Source organism: Hippopotamus amphibius, chromosome 14 (assembly GCF_030028045.1).
Source record: "Hippopotamus amphibius kiboko isolate mHipAmp2 chromosome 14, mHipAmp2.hap2, whole genome shotgun sequence".
Taxonomy (NCBI): Eukaryota; Metazoa; Chordata; class Mammalia; order Artiodactyla; family Hippopotamidae; genus Hippopotamus; species Hippopotamus amphibius.
Genome location: NC_080199.1, coordinates 72704266 through 72723403, shown reverse-complemented (window position 1 = coordinate 72723403; position 19138 = coordinate 72704266). Strand labels below are relative to the sequence as shown.

The window sequence follows — 19138 nt, the reverse complement described above, 5'->3', positions numbered from 1 at the left end:
CTGGCCTCTGACTAGGAGATAATCATTCAGATTTCAGCCAGAGCCACACTGATCTGCATCAGGCCTCAATTTTAACCACCCCTTGCTGGCCTAATTCCCAGCCTCCCAGGTGCTCCTGAAGCTGTGGCCTTGGGGCTAAGTCTCCAGCGGGTCTTTCCTTCCGCCTTCCCGCCCCCAGACCCGCTTGCCCTCTTGCTACTCACCCAGGAAGGGCTCCTCCCTGGAAACTGGCTCATCTAGGCTTCATTTTATCCTCTCTTCAACAGTTCCATAGGTTAATGTGATTTTTATCTTACTTGGATTTTTCTTTGCATTCCCAGGGGAGTGAAAGTCTTTCACATCTTTTCGTAACCTCTCACTGCTGTTAGGATGAAGTCCAGATTCCTCACTGAGGCTCACCAGGCCTCTCCTGATCTTGGCAGATGTTATTTCACCTTCTTAGCTTCATTTATCTGCACCCTCATCTTAAAAGAATTCACGCTGAACCTGTTACAATTCCTCAGAGGCGCTTTTTAAAGTCTTCCCCCCAGATATGGTGTCTGCTGGTCTCTACACAGCACTGTCCCCCTCTGTCTCCGGGCTAATCCGTCTTGTTTTGGACTCAGTGCTATCGGTTATTTATTCCTGGAAGCCTTCACCCTAGTCCAGCCTCTGAAATCTGGGTTTGATGCCTTTCTAATATACTTTCATAGCATATTATGCAAACCATTACCATTTAATCGCCTATTTACTTTTCTGTTTTCCACCCAAGTTATGAACTATTTGAAGGCGGCACCTGTGCCTCACTTCCCATCCCATCCTCACTTCCTAGCGTGGGGACTTATTTTTTACAGGGTACAAGGGATAAATGAATAAACAGGTGCATGAACACTGGTGCTGATCTTTACATAACTAATATGGACCAGTGTCATAACCTGTTCTCAGCAGCACATTACAGAGATGCAGAAATGTTCTTCATGAGATTGTCTCCTATCTACCTTTGCTAAAAGCTGCAGACATTAATTGTTCCTCTAATATTACAAGAGGCTTTTCTGATGATCTGGCTTAAGAACCAACATGTTTCTTTAAACAGCAAGTCAGGATCAATTAATGGCTTATAAAACCAGTGAATGGACCATAAGCATCATTTAAAAATAATGACCTAGAAGGGTGGGATAGGGAGGAGAGGAGGGAGGGGATGTGGGGATATATGTGTAAACACAGCCGATTCACTTTGTTGTACAGCAGAAACTGCACAACATTGTAAAACAGTTATACTCCAATAAAGATCTGAGGAAAAATAAAAACAATGAAATATAGAATGGAATAGAATAAAACAGATATATCACATACCTCACATGTAGTAAGAGTAAGTATTGTTATGTGATATTTTTCAGTTTTATACACATACACTCACATACATAAATGGTTGCATAGGAACTGTGTTTCTTGTTTTCTCACCGTGGATTAGTCAAGTAAGTTTTTAGAAACCACTGCCTTAAATCATCCCTCTTCAGCCCCACTTATCGGAGCTAAACCAGGAGTGTGGACTCCAGTGATTTCTGTGTAGGTATTCTGTATTGTTTGGAAAATGAGACCTTGCACTATTTGAATCCAAGTGTCTGTCTTCCACTTTGATTACTCCTCAAAAGTTTGGATATTTAGAGATAATTAGTTCAATAACTATCTTCTTTTTTGAAAATACGTATGTTTGGGTAGGAAGCTGTGGTCAGGATGTCAGTAGTGTTTTTGGCAGCCTTCTTGGAAGAGGCCCTGGCAATGCTGCCCAAAGAGACAGCCATGACCTGTTCATCCACTAGGAGCCCCCGGCTGCACCGCATGCCTCTTCTTGATTTGCAGGTATGCCCTTGCGCAAGTCCCTGCCTTCCATTTCAGTTGTTCTTATTTCTAAAATTAGTATATGTTATATTAAAGGAAGTCATATAGCCTTTCAACATGTTTTTTTATTAACATTTTTAAAATTTTATTTTTTTAATTTAAGTATAGTTGATTTACGTTGTGCTAATTTCTGCTGTACAGGAAAGTGACTCAGTTATACACATATATAAATTCTTTTTTTTATATTTTCCATTATGGTTTATCCCAGGAGATTGGATATAGTTCATGTGATTGGATATATAGATTAGATATAGGACCTTGTTGTTTATCCATTCTAAATGTAACAGTTTGCATCTACTAACTCTAAACTCCCAGTGCATCCCTCTCCCTCCCCCTCCCTCTCCCCAGCCCTTGGCAACAAGTCTGTTCTCTGTGTCTGTGAGTCTGTTTCTGTTTTGTAGATAGGTTCATTGGTGCCATATTTTAGATTCCACATATAAGTGATATCATATGGTATTTGTCTTTCTCTTTCTGACTTACTTCACTTAGTATGATAATCTCTAGTTGCATCCATGTTGCTGCAAATGGCATTATGTTCTTTTTTATGGCTGAGTAGTGTTACATTGTATACATTTACAACTTCTTTATCCATTCATCTGTTGGTGGACATTTAGGTTGTTTCCATGTCTTGGCTATTGTAAATAGTGCTGCTGTGAACAAAGGGGTGTGTGTATTTTTTTTAAGAACTTTTATTGAGATATAATTGACATACAATAAACAACATATATTTAAAGTGTACAATTTGATATTTTTTCTTATTAGTAATGTATATATGGCAATCCCAATCTCCCTGTTCATCTCCTCCCCCCACTTTCCCCCTTTGGTGTCCATATGTTTGTTCTCTACATCTGTGTCTCTATTTCTGCCTTGCACACAGGTTGATTTGTACCATTTTTCTGTATTCTGCATATATGCATTAATATACAATAATTGTTTTTCTTTGTCTGACTTACCTCATTCTGTATAAAGTTTCTAAGTCCATCCATGTCCTACAAATGTCCCAATTTTGTTCCTTTTTATGGCTGAGTAATATTCCATTGTGTATAAGTACCACATGTTCTTTACATTCATCTGTTGATGGACATTTAGGTTTTTTCCACATCTTGGCTATTGTGAATAGTGCTGCTATGAACATAGGGGTGTGTGCCTTTTTGAATTATACTTTTGTGCAGGTATATGCCCAGGAGTGGGATTGCTGGATCATATGGAACTCTAAATAGTTTTAGTTTTCTAAGGAAGCTCCATACCATTTTCCATCATGGCTGCACCAACTTACATTCCTACCAACAGTGTAGCAGGCGTCTCTTTTCTCCACACTCTCTCCAGCATTAGTTATTTGTAGACTTTTTAATGATGGCCATTCTGACTAGTGTGAGGTGGTACCTCACTGTAGTTTTGATTTACATTTCTCTAATAATTAATGATGCTGAACATCTCATGTGCCTGCTGGCCATATATGTATGTCTTCTTTGGAGAAATGCCTATTAAGGTCTTCTGTCCACTTTTTGATTGGGTTGTTTGTTTTTTGTTGTTGAGTTGTATGAGCTGTTTGTATATTTTGGATATTAAGCTCTTGTCAGTGGCATCATTTGCAAATATTTTCTCCCATTCCGTATGTTGTCTTTTTCTTTTTTCTTTTTTATAAAATGGTTTCCTTTACTGTGCAAAAGCTTATAAGTTTGATTAGGTCCCATTTGCTTATTTTTGCTTTAATTTTTATTGCCTTGGGAGGCTGACCTAAGAAAACATTTATGTATGATTTATGTCACAGAATGTTTTGCCTGTGCTTTCTTCTAGGACTCCTATGGTATCATGTCTTATGTTTACATCTTTAAGCCATTTTGAGTTGGTTTTTGTGTGTGTGTGCATGGTGTGAGGGTGTGTTCTAAATTCCTTGATTTACATGCAGCTGTCTAATTTTCCCAGCACCATTTGCTGAAGAGACCATCTTTTTCCCATTTTATATTCTTGCCTCTTTCGTTGAAGATTAATTGTCCATCCACGTGTGGGTTTATTTCTGGGCTCTCTATTCTCTATTCATCTGTATGTCTGTTTTTGTACTAGTACCACACTGTTTTGATTACTGTAGCCTTGTAGTATTGTCTGAAGCCTGGAAGAGTTATGCCTCCTGCTTTGTGTTTTTTTCCCCTTCAGGATTGCTTTGGCAATTCTGGGTCTTTTATGGTTCTGTAAAAATTTTTGGATTATTTGTTCTAGTTCTGTGAAAAATACCATGGGTAATTTGATAGGGATTGCATTAATTTGTAGATTGCTTTGGGTAGTATTGCCATTTTAATAACATTAATTCTTCCAATCCAAGAGCATGGGATATCTTTCCACTTCTTTGAACCCTTTTTAATTTCCTTTATTAATGTCTTATAGTTCCCAGCATGTAAGTCTTTCACCTCCTTGGTCAGGTTTATTCCTAGGTATTTTACTTTTTTGGTGCAATTTTAAAAGGTTTTTTTTTTAAATTCCCTTTCTGATATTTCATTGTTAGTGTAAAGAAACACGACTGATTTCTGAATGTTAATCTTGTATGCTGCTACTTTGCTGAATTCATTTATTAGATCTAGTAGTTTTTGTGTGGAGTCCTTAGGGTTTTCTATATATGGAATCATGTCATCTGCAAATAGTGACAATTTTGCCTCTTCCCTTCTGATTTGGATGCCTTTTCTTTCTTGTCTGATTGCTGTGGCTGGGATTTCCAATACTACGTTGAATAGAAGTGGAGAGAGTGGACATGCTTGTCTTGTTCCAGATTTTTGCAGGAAGGCTTTCAGCTTTTCACCATTGAGTATTATATTTGCTGTGGGTTTGTCATGAATGGCCTTTATTATGTTGAGATATGTTCCCTGTATACCCACTTTGGTAAGAGCTTTTATCACGAGTGGATGTTGAATTTTGTCAAATGCTTTTTCTGCATCTATTGAGATGATCATGTGGCTTTTGACTTTTCTCTTGTTCATGTGGGGTATTACTTTGATTAATTTGAGTATGTTGAACCATCCTTGTGAACTTGGGATGAATCCCACTTGGTCATGATGTGTGATCTTTTTTATGTGTTGGATTTGGTTTGCTAATATTTTGTTGAGGATTTTTGCATCTATGTTCATCAAAGATATTGGCCTGTAATTTTCTTTTTTGGTGGTGTCTTTGTCTGGTTTTGGTATCAATGTGATGGTGGCTTCATGGAATATCTTTGGGAGTGTTCCCTCCTCTTCAGTGTTTTGGGAGAGTTTGAAAAGCGCAGTATAAGTTCTTCATTGTGTGTTTGGTAGAATTTGCCTATGAAGCTGTCTGGTGCTGGACTTCTGTTTGTAGGGCATTTTTGTTGTTGTTTTTTGTTTTTACAGATCTTATTTCACTTCTAGTGATTGGTCTGTTCAGATGATCTGTTTCTTCTTGATTCAGTTTTGGTGGGCTGTATATTTCTAGAAAGTTGTCCATTTCTTCTAGGTTGTCAAATTTGTTGGCATATAGTTGTTCATAGTATTCTCTTATGTTTTTTTTTTAATTAATTTTTTGGCTGCATTGGGTCTTCATTGCTGCATGCTGGCTTTCTCTAGTTGTGGAGAGTGGGGGCTACTCTTCGTTGTGGTGTGTGGGCTTCTCAGTGTGGTGGCTTCTCTGGTTGCAGAGCACAGGCTCTAGGTACGTGGGCTTCAGTAGTTGCAGCATTCAGGCTCAGTAGTTGTGGCACATGGGCTTAGTTGCTCCAGTGCATGTGGGATCTTCCCAGACCAGGGCTTGAACCCATGTTCCCTGCATTGGCAGGTGGATCCTTAACCACTGCGCCACCAGGGATGTCCCTCTTATGTTTTTTTTGTATTTCTGTGGTATTGGTTGGGATTTCTCCTTTTTCATTTCTTACTTTATTTGGGTTCTTTCGCTTTTCTTCTTGGTGAGCCTGGCCAGAGGTTTGTCAATTTTATTTACCCTTTCAAAGAACTAACTCTTGGTTTTATTTATCAACACATCTTTTTAATATTTAAAAGTTGGTAGAACGGACATACTATGCTATACCTGGTAATTTTCCTCTTTTGGGGGTAGAGCAGGCCAAAATGAAAGGCTTTCCTTTTTTTGCTCTACTGGATGCTGGCAGAAGAGAAGCATTTTTACTCAGGTAGGGTTTAAGAGGACAAGATGCCAGCTGTGACTGGCACAGTTAGTTCCCTATGAAACTTTCCTTGACAGTGCATCAGACGGACACTTGAGGGAAATGTCTGTTTATGGTTGAACACACATCTGCTCACACAGGCTCTTTCCTGGGGTAGTCAATAGAGCAGGAATTTGGCTCTGCATGTAGGTGTGAGGCCCAGAGTCACTGATGGACACTAGAGAGAGGCAGTTTACGGTGAGTTTCCACACATGCAGTTTTCGCTTTCATATAGTTCATAAGCACTTTTTTCTCCTCTTGTACAGCCGTACTTCCTTGTATCACCTTAAATAAAGAGATTCTTTTCCTTGTCTGGTCACATTCCATCGTCTTCTGACATCTCAGCACGGGCAGGGAGTGTCTTCCGTGTCACTGCTTCGCCAGCTATGGTCTCCGGAGTGAGTTACACGGCACTGAACTGAGCCCAGCTGAGCGGGAATCCACATGTTTGCATCAGGGATTGTGCTCAGCCCCGTCCTCTTTCCCTTCCGAGTAGACTGATCATAGAACTCTCCCTCCCCGGGGAAGAGCTTTGCAAAGGTGGCTTTGTTCTCAGTTGTTGGATCATCAGGGTTTGATTGAGGGCTTACTGTATGTGAGAGCCTGTATTTGGCTATGGGAATATATGGATAGATTTTAGATACTTTTGCCTTCAAGAAAGTTGTTGCTTATTGGGAATGAACTTGTGAACCATATCAGTCCTATCAGCTGTTGGGTTATTCATGATATAAGATCCATCACTACCCTAGGACCAGAGGGAAAGCAGAAACCAATGTATATTTTTTTAAAAGAGAAGAATTTATAGCAGGAGCTTGGTACCAAGGTATTGGAAAGGGCCGGAGGAAAAAGAGGGAGCAGGTGGCTTCACCCGGAGCTCAGTAACTGTAGGCAGTGCCGTTGCCTCTGAGGCTGGGGAGCAGAGGGTGCTGCTTTCTGGAGCCCGTTGGTGCGGGCGGGTGGCTGCGGCCGCTGCTGCTGTTGGGTTAACAGCCCTGCATCTGGGGCAGACCTGGGACCATCATCGACGCTCTGCTCTCCTGTGCGGGCTCTGCTGGAGCCTGTGGCTGCCCCCGTCACCCACCTCTGCCGCAGAGACCCTCCAGAGCCAGAAGCAGACGGCCTGCCCCAGTATTGGACCCTTTGTCGTCAGGACGAAGCCAGGACCCATCTGGCCAGGGAGTCTGGAAAATACTGTAAAGTTTCTAGCCGCCTGCAGCACTGAGGGGAGCACAGAAAGGCAGGGATGGGCGTGCGTTTCACCAGAAAGTAACCCACATATCAGGTCAGGCAGCATCCTAGCACTATCTGAGGCAAATCAATCAATCTGCCTCTTTCTTTTCCCTCTTTCTCAAAAATTACCTTAAGCCTCTGTGCATTGGAACCACTGGGACCATGCGTGGTTTCTTCAATTAGATTTGATCTCACTGTCAGTCATCATCTGTATAACTGAGGTACCTAGTATTTCTGGGCCCATCTACCTGCTGGGAATGTTGGCAGATTTTGTCATTGATCTCATCAAGAGTGTGTCAACTAACGAACTATTCTAATTTTCCAATGAAAATTAGAAAAAGAAAAGTATATTTTCAAAACACTGAAAAACTAGAAAAAGAACACTGCCAAGCATTAGTGTATAAGATATATGTATATAAAGAAATAAAACTGCCTATTAGGCAAACATCTTAAAAGCGATTTTTCTTTCACAGAAACACACACATTTTCCTCAGAATAACAAATATAAAACACTGCTGATGTCAGCATCTTTATCAGAAATGCGGCTCTGAACTCTACTTCCTTGTTCAGGTTACTGGTCATGAGAGGCTAACTGCCTTCTCCATCTGCTTTGGCTTTCCCCAGGATGGTCTTCAGCAGAGCAGCAATCAGGAGACTCCTCGCCAGCAAGTGTCGCTGCTACAGCAACGACGCTCCAGACGATATGGTCCTGGGGATGTGCTTTAGCGGCTTAGGAATCCCTGTGACACACAGCCCTCTCTTCCATCAGGTGAGAAAAGTGTTTTATTGCTACCTCAGAGGGAGAGGGGGGCTTTCTTCTCACTTGAAGGTCCTCCTTCTTTCCCTTCACCTCTTCTTCTGGAAACTGTCTTAAGAACTATGTGGATGGACTCCAGGGGGAAATCCTTAACAGACCTCTTTGTCTAGAGGGTTGATCCTGTACCAGGTACATCATGAAGATGGAATGCAGAAACACCTAGAAAATGAAATTGTGTTTGACCAGCATCCTTGCATGTAGGATCAGGTAAAAGCTGTTCTTTTGTTTGTTTGTTTTAATTTTGAGTTAAAAAAAAAATTGATGACATTTAAAAATTATCAGATGCTATTTAGAAATGTACAGGACTGACCTAATGTAGTTCTGCTAGCCACCACGTGTTTGCAATTCTACACTGTCCTCAGTTCTTACACTGTCTGCTGGCTGACTTTTCATTGGGCTTTCTCCCCTTTGGTTGCTGTTAAACTGAGGGCTAAACTTAAGTTTCCATATAATATCTTGGTAAGCATATACTTTGGGATTTATAGAAGAGATGATGACATGGTGTTTTTAGTGGGATGGTTGGTGCTAACAGCTTCACCATCCTGCAGTGTGGAGTAAGAAGGGAATCCTTTTGCAATATTTTTTTCTTTTTTGAAGAATCAGGTCAGTGAATATTCTGATCAGTGACTTCTGATATTGTAAGAATAGCAGATATGTTTGCACTAAAAATTACCATAGCCCACACTCATTTAATGCTCTCCTTTAAGAAATTCAAAGCTTTTTGAAATTTGAAATATCTGAATGCAGGTATTTTAAGTGCGCTCCCTTACACTGAAAATACAGTCTCATGCTTTATTTAGTAACCAGTAGCAAACACTATCATAGCCATATAGACAACTGGGCATGACAGAAATAGCACCATAGGAGATCACTTGAACAAGGCAAAGAAAGTGCTTGCATTACCAAGAAAGGCAGAATCTTGAGGACTGCAAGGAAGGATAAAAGTAGACCTTTATATTAAGAAATGTATGAGAAACCTCCCTCCTGGTACTACTCAGATGGTACTTTGCCATCTTTTAAAACCTTGAGCCTATGTGTGGGGTTATGATGACTTAGAAAAGCAAGTTATTCTCTCTTACCCTCTCTCTTGCTCTGTCTCATAATGTTTCACTCACAGAAAGGAACAGTAATTAAACTGTTGGTGTATAAAGGAAATTTATCACTGTTACTATCATAGTCTTAGGTTTTTATAGCAGCCTTTTTCACTTAGGGAAGAATACGTTAGTAAATGAAATGATAAGGAAAAAAGAAAGAAGGAAAATAATCCTTAAGTAAAAGTCCTTTGAAGATAATTTAAAAATAAAGTTGTTGTTTTCTATACTTCAAAACTCTTGATTTCTCTAATTCACATAGTAAATGTTAAACCTTTCCAGAGTCGTAAAGTATGCTCAAAACCTATCCTCCCCAGCACACACTGCTTTATCTTCCAATTCTTAAGCCTCTTTTAAGAGAGTCTGCTCTGATTTGGACATTACTTTCTATTTGTAATGTTTGAACACTGGTCCAAACAGTATATTTGTTCATATTGAGAAAGAGATAAAACCTAGGATTCCTGGTGAGTTAGAGATAGAGCGGACATTTGGAAACAATCTCAGATACAAAGCTGCCTGGGCCACATTCCTCCTCTCTTCAGTCAGGGAAGGTTATTGTGAAATCACAGGTTCAGAAGGAGGCCTCAAGGAATGTCTAGTATATCCCCGCGTAAAAAATAAAGTGTCTAGACCATGTGGTTTTCTGTTCTTCCAAAATTATATGCCACGTGAATGTGGCAGCATGTGGTGGCCAGTGAATCCTCTGCACAAAACTGTCAGAATAATCATTTCAGGACTCTGGAAGTCACCCAGAAAGAAATTAAGAAGCATTAATTCCTGAAAAACTACTCTAGTTCTGGGTAAGAGCAACAGGATCTGAGGCCTTTCTGCCTGAAACCCGCCCACCCTACCTGCCTTCCATCCCAGCTTGGTTGGAGAGAGCAGCAGTAGTTTCACCAATATGGGCCTGGTTAGAAAAAAAAAACAAGTTTGCTGTCAGAGGGGGTGGACTTGATTTGTGGGAGAGATGAAAACCCACAGGTACTTTAGCTGAAATTGTCAAACTTGGGTAGGAAACAAAGAAGAACCTGCATCTTCACTGGCCTGGGGCTGTAGTGTCAGTTATGGTGAAGGTATTATTGGTCAGAAATACTACCTGATACCCTGGAAATAAGAGAGCACAGAAGGGCTAGATAAGCTGGCCACGATTCTCTGGCCCACTGGGGAAGACTGTGGATGAACCTGGCAGAAAGTGAATGCCAAGGCCTATCTGAAAACCCACTGAAGCTTTGAATGTCCTTTCCAATCCACACATAGATTGTAGCTTTATGGGCTTGAGATGTTTGAGCACAATCTCTGCCTGGATTATAAACTAACCATTAAGTTATTCAGACTCAAGAGAGACTTCTAGAAAGTCATGTTAGAAAATAAAAATAAGAACTAAAAATTGAGAAACCAGCAGCCACATGCTCCATGGAGGAAGATTCCATGGTGTAAGTTCAGGCAAATTAGTTTTTAAAAAACAGTAGTAAAAATAAACAGATCTGTGAGTTGCTATAATACATTACTTAAAATAAGCAGTTTCCAGTCAATTATTGTGAAATGTGCAAAAAAAATACTCAGGGAAAAATGTAGTGAACAGAAACAGACTCTGAATGGGACTACATATTGGATTTAATAGACAAAGACTTCAAAGCACCTGATTAAAAAAAAAACAAAAAACAAAACCTATAGTCACAGAGTTAAAGAAAACTGTGGTCAAAGAATTAAAGGAAAATATGGTTACAATAACTCAACAAATAGCAAATCTTAATAGAAAGATAGAAACAACTTAGAACCAAATGAAAATTCTATAGTTGTAAAACCCAATAAATTAGAAATTATCAAGATGGACTTAACAGTAGATTTAAGATGGCATAAGAAATAATCAGTAAATTTGAAGGTAGATGAATAGAAATTACCTAAAGAACAGAAAAAAGACAAGAAAAATGAACACAGCCTCAAAGACAAGTGGTAAAGCAAAGTACAGCAACATACATTTAATGGGGGTCCTTTTTAAAAAGGGAAGGGATAAAGAATGGGACAAAAACATTTTTTTTAAGAAATACATTTTCTCAAATGTAATGAGAAACATTAATCTACTGAGCTGAGAAACTCAACAAGGCCCAAGTAGGATTATCAGGAAAAGAACCACACATGAACACGTTAGTCAAATCACTGGAAAACAATGATGAAGTGAAAATCTTAAAAGCAACAAAAACATCTAATCTAAATGGAAATTAAAATGTTATTGGCTGATTTTCATTAGAAATAATAGAGGTCTGAAGGCAGAAAGAAAAAAAGAAACTTAACCAGTAAATCTATATCCAATAAAACTATCCTTCCAAAATGGAATTAGAATAAAGACATTCCCAGATAAACAAAAAATGAGAGAACTCTTCGCTAGTAGACCTTCTCTTAAAAAAAAAAAACTAAAGAAAATTCTTCGGGCTGAAAGAAAATGACACCATGTGGTACCTAGAATATTTAGGAAGGAATTAATTACATTGGAAAGACTGTGTATGTATATACGTGTTTATGTGTGTATATAAATAAAATTAAGCGAAGAAAAAAATGTGTGTATGAACACACATAGGTCCATCCATGTTGCTACAAATGGCATTATCTCATTCTTTTTTATGGCTGTATTCACATACAGATATTTTCCTCTTAATTTCTTTAACAAGTATGATTGTTTAAAACAATAATTATAACTCTATATTGTTCACTTTATAACACAGATAGATGCAATTATATATGATGACAACAGAACAAAGGCAGGGGAAGGAAGTGGAGCTTTACTGGGGCAAGGCTGATTTTTGTTGGAATTAAGTCAGTATTAACCTGGTAAGTTAAAGATGCCTGTTATCCCTAGAGAAATCTTTAAGAAAATAGCTTTATTGATGTTTTAGCTGTATTTTAAAGATGTTTAAATGTATACTAAAAGATTTTAATAAAAAATGGCAATAAAGGAGGAACAGACGGACAAAAAATTAAGTGTAAAAAACAATGGCATATAAGATTGCAAATGGCTGGTGAAAACACAGCTACATCTAGTATTGCATTAAATATGAATGGACTAGGACTTCCCTGGTGGCACAGTGGTTAAGAGTCTGCCTGCCAATGCAGGGGACACAGGTTCAAGCCCTGCTCTGGGAAGATGCCACATGCTGTGGAGCAACTAAGCCCATGTGCCACAATTACTGAGCCTGCACTCTAGAGCCTGTGAGCCACAACTGTTGAGCCCGTGTGCTGCAACTATTGAAGCCCACATGCCTAGAGCCCGTGCTCCGCAACGAGAGAAGCCACTGCAATGAGCCCACGCACCACAATGAAGAGTAGTCCCTGCTCGCAGCAACTAGAGAAAGCCTGTGTGCAACAATGAAGACCCAACACAGCCAATAAGTAAATAAATTTGTAAAAAAAAAAATATGAATGCACTAAATACAAATACCCCAGTCAAAGCACAGAGATTGTCAGACTGGATAAAAAGCATGATTTGTCTGTAAGCGTTAAGTATACTTTAGATTTGTAGACACAAACAGGTTGAATATAAAAGGAAAAGATATACCATACAAACTGTGTTGTAGAGAGGAATGTAAATTGGTGCAGACACTATGGAGTACAGTATGGAGGTTCCTTAAAAAACTAAAAGTAGAGCTACCATATGACCCAGCAATCCCACTCCTGGGCGTATACCCAGAGAAAACTACGATTCAAAAAGACACATACACCCCAGTGTTCACTGCAGCACTGTGTACAAGAGCCAGGACTTGGGAGTGTCCATCGACAGAGGAATGGCTAAAGAAGATGTGGTACATATACACAACGGAACATTAGCCATAAAAAAGAATGAAATAATGCTATTTTCAGCAATATGGGTGGACCCTAGAGAGTATCACATTAAGTGAAGTAAGTCAGATAAAGACAAAAATCATGTGATACCACTTATATGTGGAATCTAAAAAACTGATATAAATGAACTTACAAAACAGACTCTCAGACATAGTTACCAAAGGAGACATCAGGGGCTGGGGGATAAATTAGGAGTTTGGGATTTACATATACACTACTATGTATAAACTAAACAACAAGGACCTATTGTATGGCTCAGGGAACTATATTAAATATCTTATAATAACCTATAACGGAAAAGAATCTGAAAGATATATACACACACACATATATGTACACACCCCCCCCGAATCACTTTGCTTTATACCTGAAACTAACACAACACTGTAAATTAACTATACTTCAATTTAAAAAGTTTAAAAACTTAAAAAGGTATACTGTGCAAACAGTTGATTACAAAGAGTTTGAGTGGCTATAGTAACACTAAACAGTAAATTTTAAGGCCAGAAATATTACTAGACAGAAAATGGAACATTTCATGACAAAATGTCAATATATCAAGAGAATAAAACAATTATAAATGTATGTACACAGCTAACAGATCTTTAAATTACATGAAACACAGATGGACAGAACTGAAAAGAGAAATAGCAAGTATTAACCACATGATCTACCACACACAGACTGCTTCACCTGACAACAACATAATGAACATTCTTTTCAAATGTATATAGAACATTCTCCAGGATAGGCCATATGCTCAGTCATAAAACAAGTCTCAATCTTAGAAGGACTGAAGACATGCACAGTATACCTGCCAGAACCATGGAATGAAATTAGCAGTCAACAGAAAAAAAATTGGGAAAATTCCACCAATACTTGGAAATTAAACAACACACTTTAAAATAACCCATGGTTCAAAAAAGAAGTCATAGGGACTTCCTAGGTGGTGCAGTGGTTGAGAATCCGCCTGACAATGCAGGGGACATGGGTTCGATCCCTGCTCCAGGAAGATCCCACATGCCGTGGAGCAACTAAGCCTGTGTGCCACAACTATTGAGCCTGTGCTTTAGAGCCCGTGAGCCACAACTATTGAGCCCGTGTGCCACAACTACTGAAGCCCACGGCCTAGAGCCCATGCTCCACAACAAAAGGAGCCATAGCAATGAGGTGCCCATGCACCACAACGAAGAGTAGCCCCTTCACAGCAACTAGAGAAAGCCTGCACGTAGCAATGAAGACCCAACACACCAATAAATAAATAAATAAATAAATAAATAAATAAGTCATAAGGAAAATTAGAAAATACCTTCAATGGAATGAAAATGAAAACACAATGTATCAAAAAATTTGAGTGCAGCTATATAGTGATTAGAAGGAAATTTATAGTTTTAAACATGTTAGAAAGGAATAAAGATATTAAATCAGTAATCAAGATGTTAAGAAGCAAAAGGTATGATATGAGAAGCAAAAGGATAATATCAAGTCAAATCTGAACTATGTGGAATAAAAGAAATACTAGTCATCAGAGCACAAATCAATGAAATAGAAAACAGAGAAAATCAATTAAATCAAAAATTAGTTCTAATTTGGTAAACCTTTAGCTAGGTTCACCAAGAGAAAGAGAAGACCTAAATTGCCAAACTCAGAAATGAAAGGGGGCATCATTACATACCCTACCAAAATTATGCCAACAAATTAAACAATTCAAATGAAATGGAGAAATTTCTAAAGCCTCACTTTCGAAGCAAGCCTATTTCTCAAGAAGAAATAGAAAATGTATTTAAACTTACATACATTGATGAAATTGAATTAAAGAAGCAAGAATGATTCCTAATTCAGTTTATGAGGCCAATGTTAACCTAAAACGTCAGAGATGTACCTTGTATCCCTAGAGCAAGCACTAAGAAAATCACTAAAAAAAAAAAAACAAAAAAACCAACAGCTAAAAAATTAAAGGATTTAAAATGGTACATCACAGAAGTAAACTACAGGCCAGTGTCTTGAACATAGATGCAAAAATCCTTAATAGAATATCTGCAAACTGAATCCAGCAACATATTAAAATTGTTGCTTGTTTTTCACACTGAAAAATGAACTGTTGTAGATATAAATACATCTAACAGGAAAAATAAATCCATAATGTCTTTGCCTGTATTGATGCAGATTCCAGAAGTGATTAATTGCATCTTAGGAGTCATCTATGCAGCTGAAGAGCTGACTTATTAAGCATGAGATGTGCTAATCATTTCTGATAAATGAGGTCGTGGAAAAGAACAAGACTAAACTAGAAAAGTAAAATGCATCATCCACAGAGGCATCTGTGATGCTGAGAAGTCTCTAGAGCTTCTAATAATCAACCTCTGTGCCCAAAATAACAAAAGGAAATCCCTCACAGGCAGGGGAGGGAGCGTGGTGGGAAGCTGTGTACACGGAGAGAGAGCTTAAACTGCATGAGAAGAGCATAAACTGGGCAAAATGTAAAGCTTCTTATCTGTGAAGATCACAGCACACAGTGCAACAAATGGAGATTGAAATGGTATTTTAGACATTTTTTATAGCTGTATTGATGTGTGATTTACGTACCATGCACAGTTCACACATAGTAATTGGAAATGCATAGTAATTGGTGTGAATGGTAGTTGGAGATGCATAGTAATGGTGTGAATGGTAGCTTGAAAATTTTAGCAAATTTCTGGAGTTAGGCAACCACAGACCCAGTTTCAGGACACTAGGATCACGCCCCCAGATTCCCTTGCATGCGTTTGCAGTCATTCCCCACCCCATCTGCAGACCCAGGACGCCACTGATTGGCTTTGTCTCCAGAGTGTTTCCTTCTCCAGACTTACCCTCTCCCTGATGAGCTCCGCGTTTCTCTACTCGGTAAGACCCACGCCAATTCCACGTTAGAGCAGTGGACAGGCAACAGGAACCCCCAAACTCCTTGCCCCATCTTGCCGCACGTACACCATGTTTTCGTTTCTTTAGACCTGGGAAGTAAGTTTTTCTGCCTTTTTGCAGAAGTCATAATAGTAATTTAAATGACTTACCAAGGAGAACTTTTCATATTTATTACCACGATGGAGGAGTCTCCCAGAGGCATGACTATGGAACCTAGAAGCAGAACGTGATGCACTTGGGATATGAAAGTAATTGGAGATGCAGAAGCAAAGAGCCTACAGTTAGAGGGAAGATTTTAATGGAAAAGATTTTCCTTCTTGCTTTTAGATTCCCACAACGAACATCAGATATTGAAGGAAAGCAGTTGTTCCATGCATTTAAATACTATTCTGAAGCAAAACTGTTTTCGATGAGTGAGAGTGGGGTTCTATGTTCTCCCGCAGGCTCGGCCCGTGGATTACCCTAAGGACTACCTGTCTCACCAGGTTCCCATATCGTTCCACAAGCACTGGAACATCGATCCCGTGGAGGTCTATTTCACGTGGCTGGCACCCAGTGAGGAAGACAGAGCCAGGCGGGAGACACAAAAGGGCTTTAAAGAAGAGTTGTAAAGCGTGGTGGCCGTGGGCACGGGCAGGACGCAGAGGCAGAGACTGGCACTGTCCTGCTGTGCTGGATGCCGCGGCTTACATGTGGCACGTGGCATCGGAAGCTTCCTGACTTTAGGTGGACATCATTATTTGGTCATTTTGGAGTTGGGGGCGGGGAAGGAGTCATAGGGAAAACAGATTTTTTTTTTCCTGGGAAAAATCACTTGCTTTTGTATTATGCGGTTATTGTAATACACAGTGATTACTGTGTATTTTTCAAACTGTGAAAGAGCAGCTTTATTTCTGTCACAGAAAAATAAATGGTACCAGAAGCCTCCTTCCTGTCCTCTCTCTTCATTATAATGGAAGTTTCATTTGGGCATGAGACTGGAGAGATGTGACTGTCTATTATTATATATATAAAATAAAGAAGAGGGAAGGTCTCTTGACCTGGATATTATAATGGAGGTGAACTTTTTAACCGTATTATTGATGACTGAAATTATTTCCTGGTAGCTCAGTAGGAAGATTGCTGTATTAAGGCTCATTCATAAAACATCATAAAAGTCTAGTGATGAAAAATCCTCTGTAGTCTATAATCAAGGTTGTTATGTTTTATCTATTTTTCTGTTTGTGCCTCATAAAAAGAGAATAAGAAGTCTTCTGCGAGAGCTTTCTCCTCCTTTAGATGTTCATCTCTGTTCTGTTTCTCCCTGAAGCCCTATCTTTATGACCTACTTGTAACACAAAAGTGTACTGGCTGCTGCCAGAAAAAGTGTCCTCAATATTTAAAAAACAACATGGTTGTATTTTATTCAAGTCACTGAGCTCTGTGTAAGTCTCGGGAAGTGAATTAAATTAATTGTACCTGGTATTTCCTCCTATTTTTACTTGTATGTTATGTAATGACTCTCTCCAGACTCAGAGCAGACGCCCTGGTGTAAGGGATGACCGCATGGTGATTTGGCAACTTCTCAGAGTTCTTAAAAGAATGAAATTTGCAAACAGTATTTTGAAATAGCTCTTATTTCCAAATCATACCTTTAATATATAGTAATTTAATACATTCTTAATTTTTAAAGCTTATTCTGTATTTAACATTTTAATTATATAATTCAGTTTTCTAAAGGTATTTGCATAAAATTTGGTTTTGATATGTCAAACTAATTCTGGTATAGTAAAATACTTTCCTCTTTTTTTAAATAAAAATTGTTATTCATTAATTTTGCCTGTAATGTTTTTATAGCCAAGCACAGGGTTTTAAAGCCATGCTACCTAAAGTACCCATGTGTGTGTTTTTTTAACAATACATTTTTCTTGTAGCTTATATGTAACTGATTTCCAAAATGATGCAAAAGTATTTACCATTTTTCCAAATTAGCAAATACCAGGACTCGTGTGTTTTCAGTGATAACTGAATATACTGGATTCATTTCTGTGAAAGTGGATTTTGTGGTCCGTCCAAGCAATGGATCCAGGATGATCGTCTGGGTGAGAAGCACCTGAAGGTGCTATTGCTGATGATGTCAGTATTGCTGTCAGAGCTGGGATTACTGTCACGGTTACCATCATAGTCACCTTCATGTTATCTGTAACACTGCTCCTGGAGGGCCTGGCTGCCTGACCCAGTGGAGAAGAGCCTCCAGTTCCTACGCTTGCCTACCACTGTCACACTCAGAAAACAGTGTCTTCATTTGCTAGGACTGTCCTGGCATCTGTACGTGAAGGTCCATGTCATGCTTTCTCTGTGTTACGATGATCAGTGCCTTCTACTGATACTGGAGCACCTTCTCTGGTACTTTTAAGTGTTTTGTTAATTATGTTTACTTTTTGGAATGATGTAAGCCTAACCACAAGTAAAAGACCTTTGCCTAAGTTTCTGATTTCTCAAATGTATTTATTAGTCCAAGTGGAGTGGCAGTAGGGAAGGTTGTGGGGAAAAGAAAGTAATGAAATCAGAGAGAAAATTGGCAGCTCAGTAAACACAGTTTTTAAAAAGAAAGACAAAAACCTATCCTTTTAAGAGAAAACCATCAGACATTGAAGATATATTTATATAAAGTCTATAAAACCATTATCTATTTTATTATATAATGAATTGGAGATATTTTAGAACTGATTCTCATAGAATTCGTATCTTAAGAACTAGTCTTGAATCTGAACTTTCCTGGACAGATACTGTCCTATTCATATTTTCTTTGCCTTTTAAATAGGAATTTACTTTGAATGGCTATTTTTATACTGGGGATGTCAGCATCAAGGAGTGATGGGTGGAATCACTGGAAAGCCACTTCTGCTGATACAGCCAAAGTATGTTGTCTGACTGTGTGGGATTTTTACATGTTGCAGCCAAATCAGAAATCTAGACACAAACTCAGCCTTTATAGACTGTTTGGGAACACAGAACAATAGCGTGCTGGGCTGCACGTGATGCTGTGCACAGGTATGTAAATACCAGTGCTCTCTGGGGTCTCTGACTTATTGAACACCTTTAGTGCTTCCACATCCATATCCCATTATAATTGCTTATGTATTTTCCTCAAAGATTAATAGAGTAGACATGTGTAAGAATGTTCCTATTGTCTTCCATTCATAATCAGAGATATAACTTCTGTGGACTAAAATGAATCAATCAGTA

General features: G+C 38.8%; 1 protein-coding gene across 1 annotated transcript in view; it reads left to right on the top strand.

Annotated features, from left to right (window-relative positions):
• Positions 1 to 18375, top strand: part of B3GLCT (beta 3-glucosyltransferase) — a 104880-nt gene extending 86505 nt beyond the window's left edge. The window contains exons 14-15 of the mRNA XM_057707497.1: positions 7892 to 8036; positions 16354 to 18375. Coding sequence (XP_057563480.1) covers positions 7892 to 8036; positions 16354 to 16521 — 313 coding nt within the window. The 3' untranslated portion in view covers positions 16522 to 18375. The remainder of the gene's footprint in view (positions 1 to 7891; positions 8037 to 16353) is intronic.
• Positions 18376 to 19138: the final 763 nt, after the last annotated feature.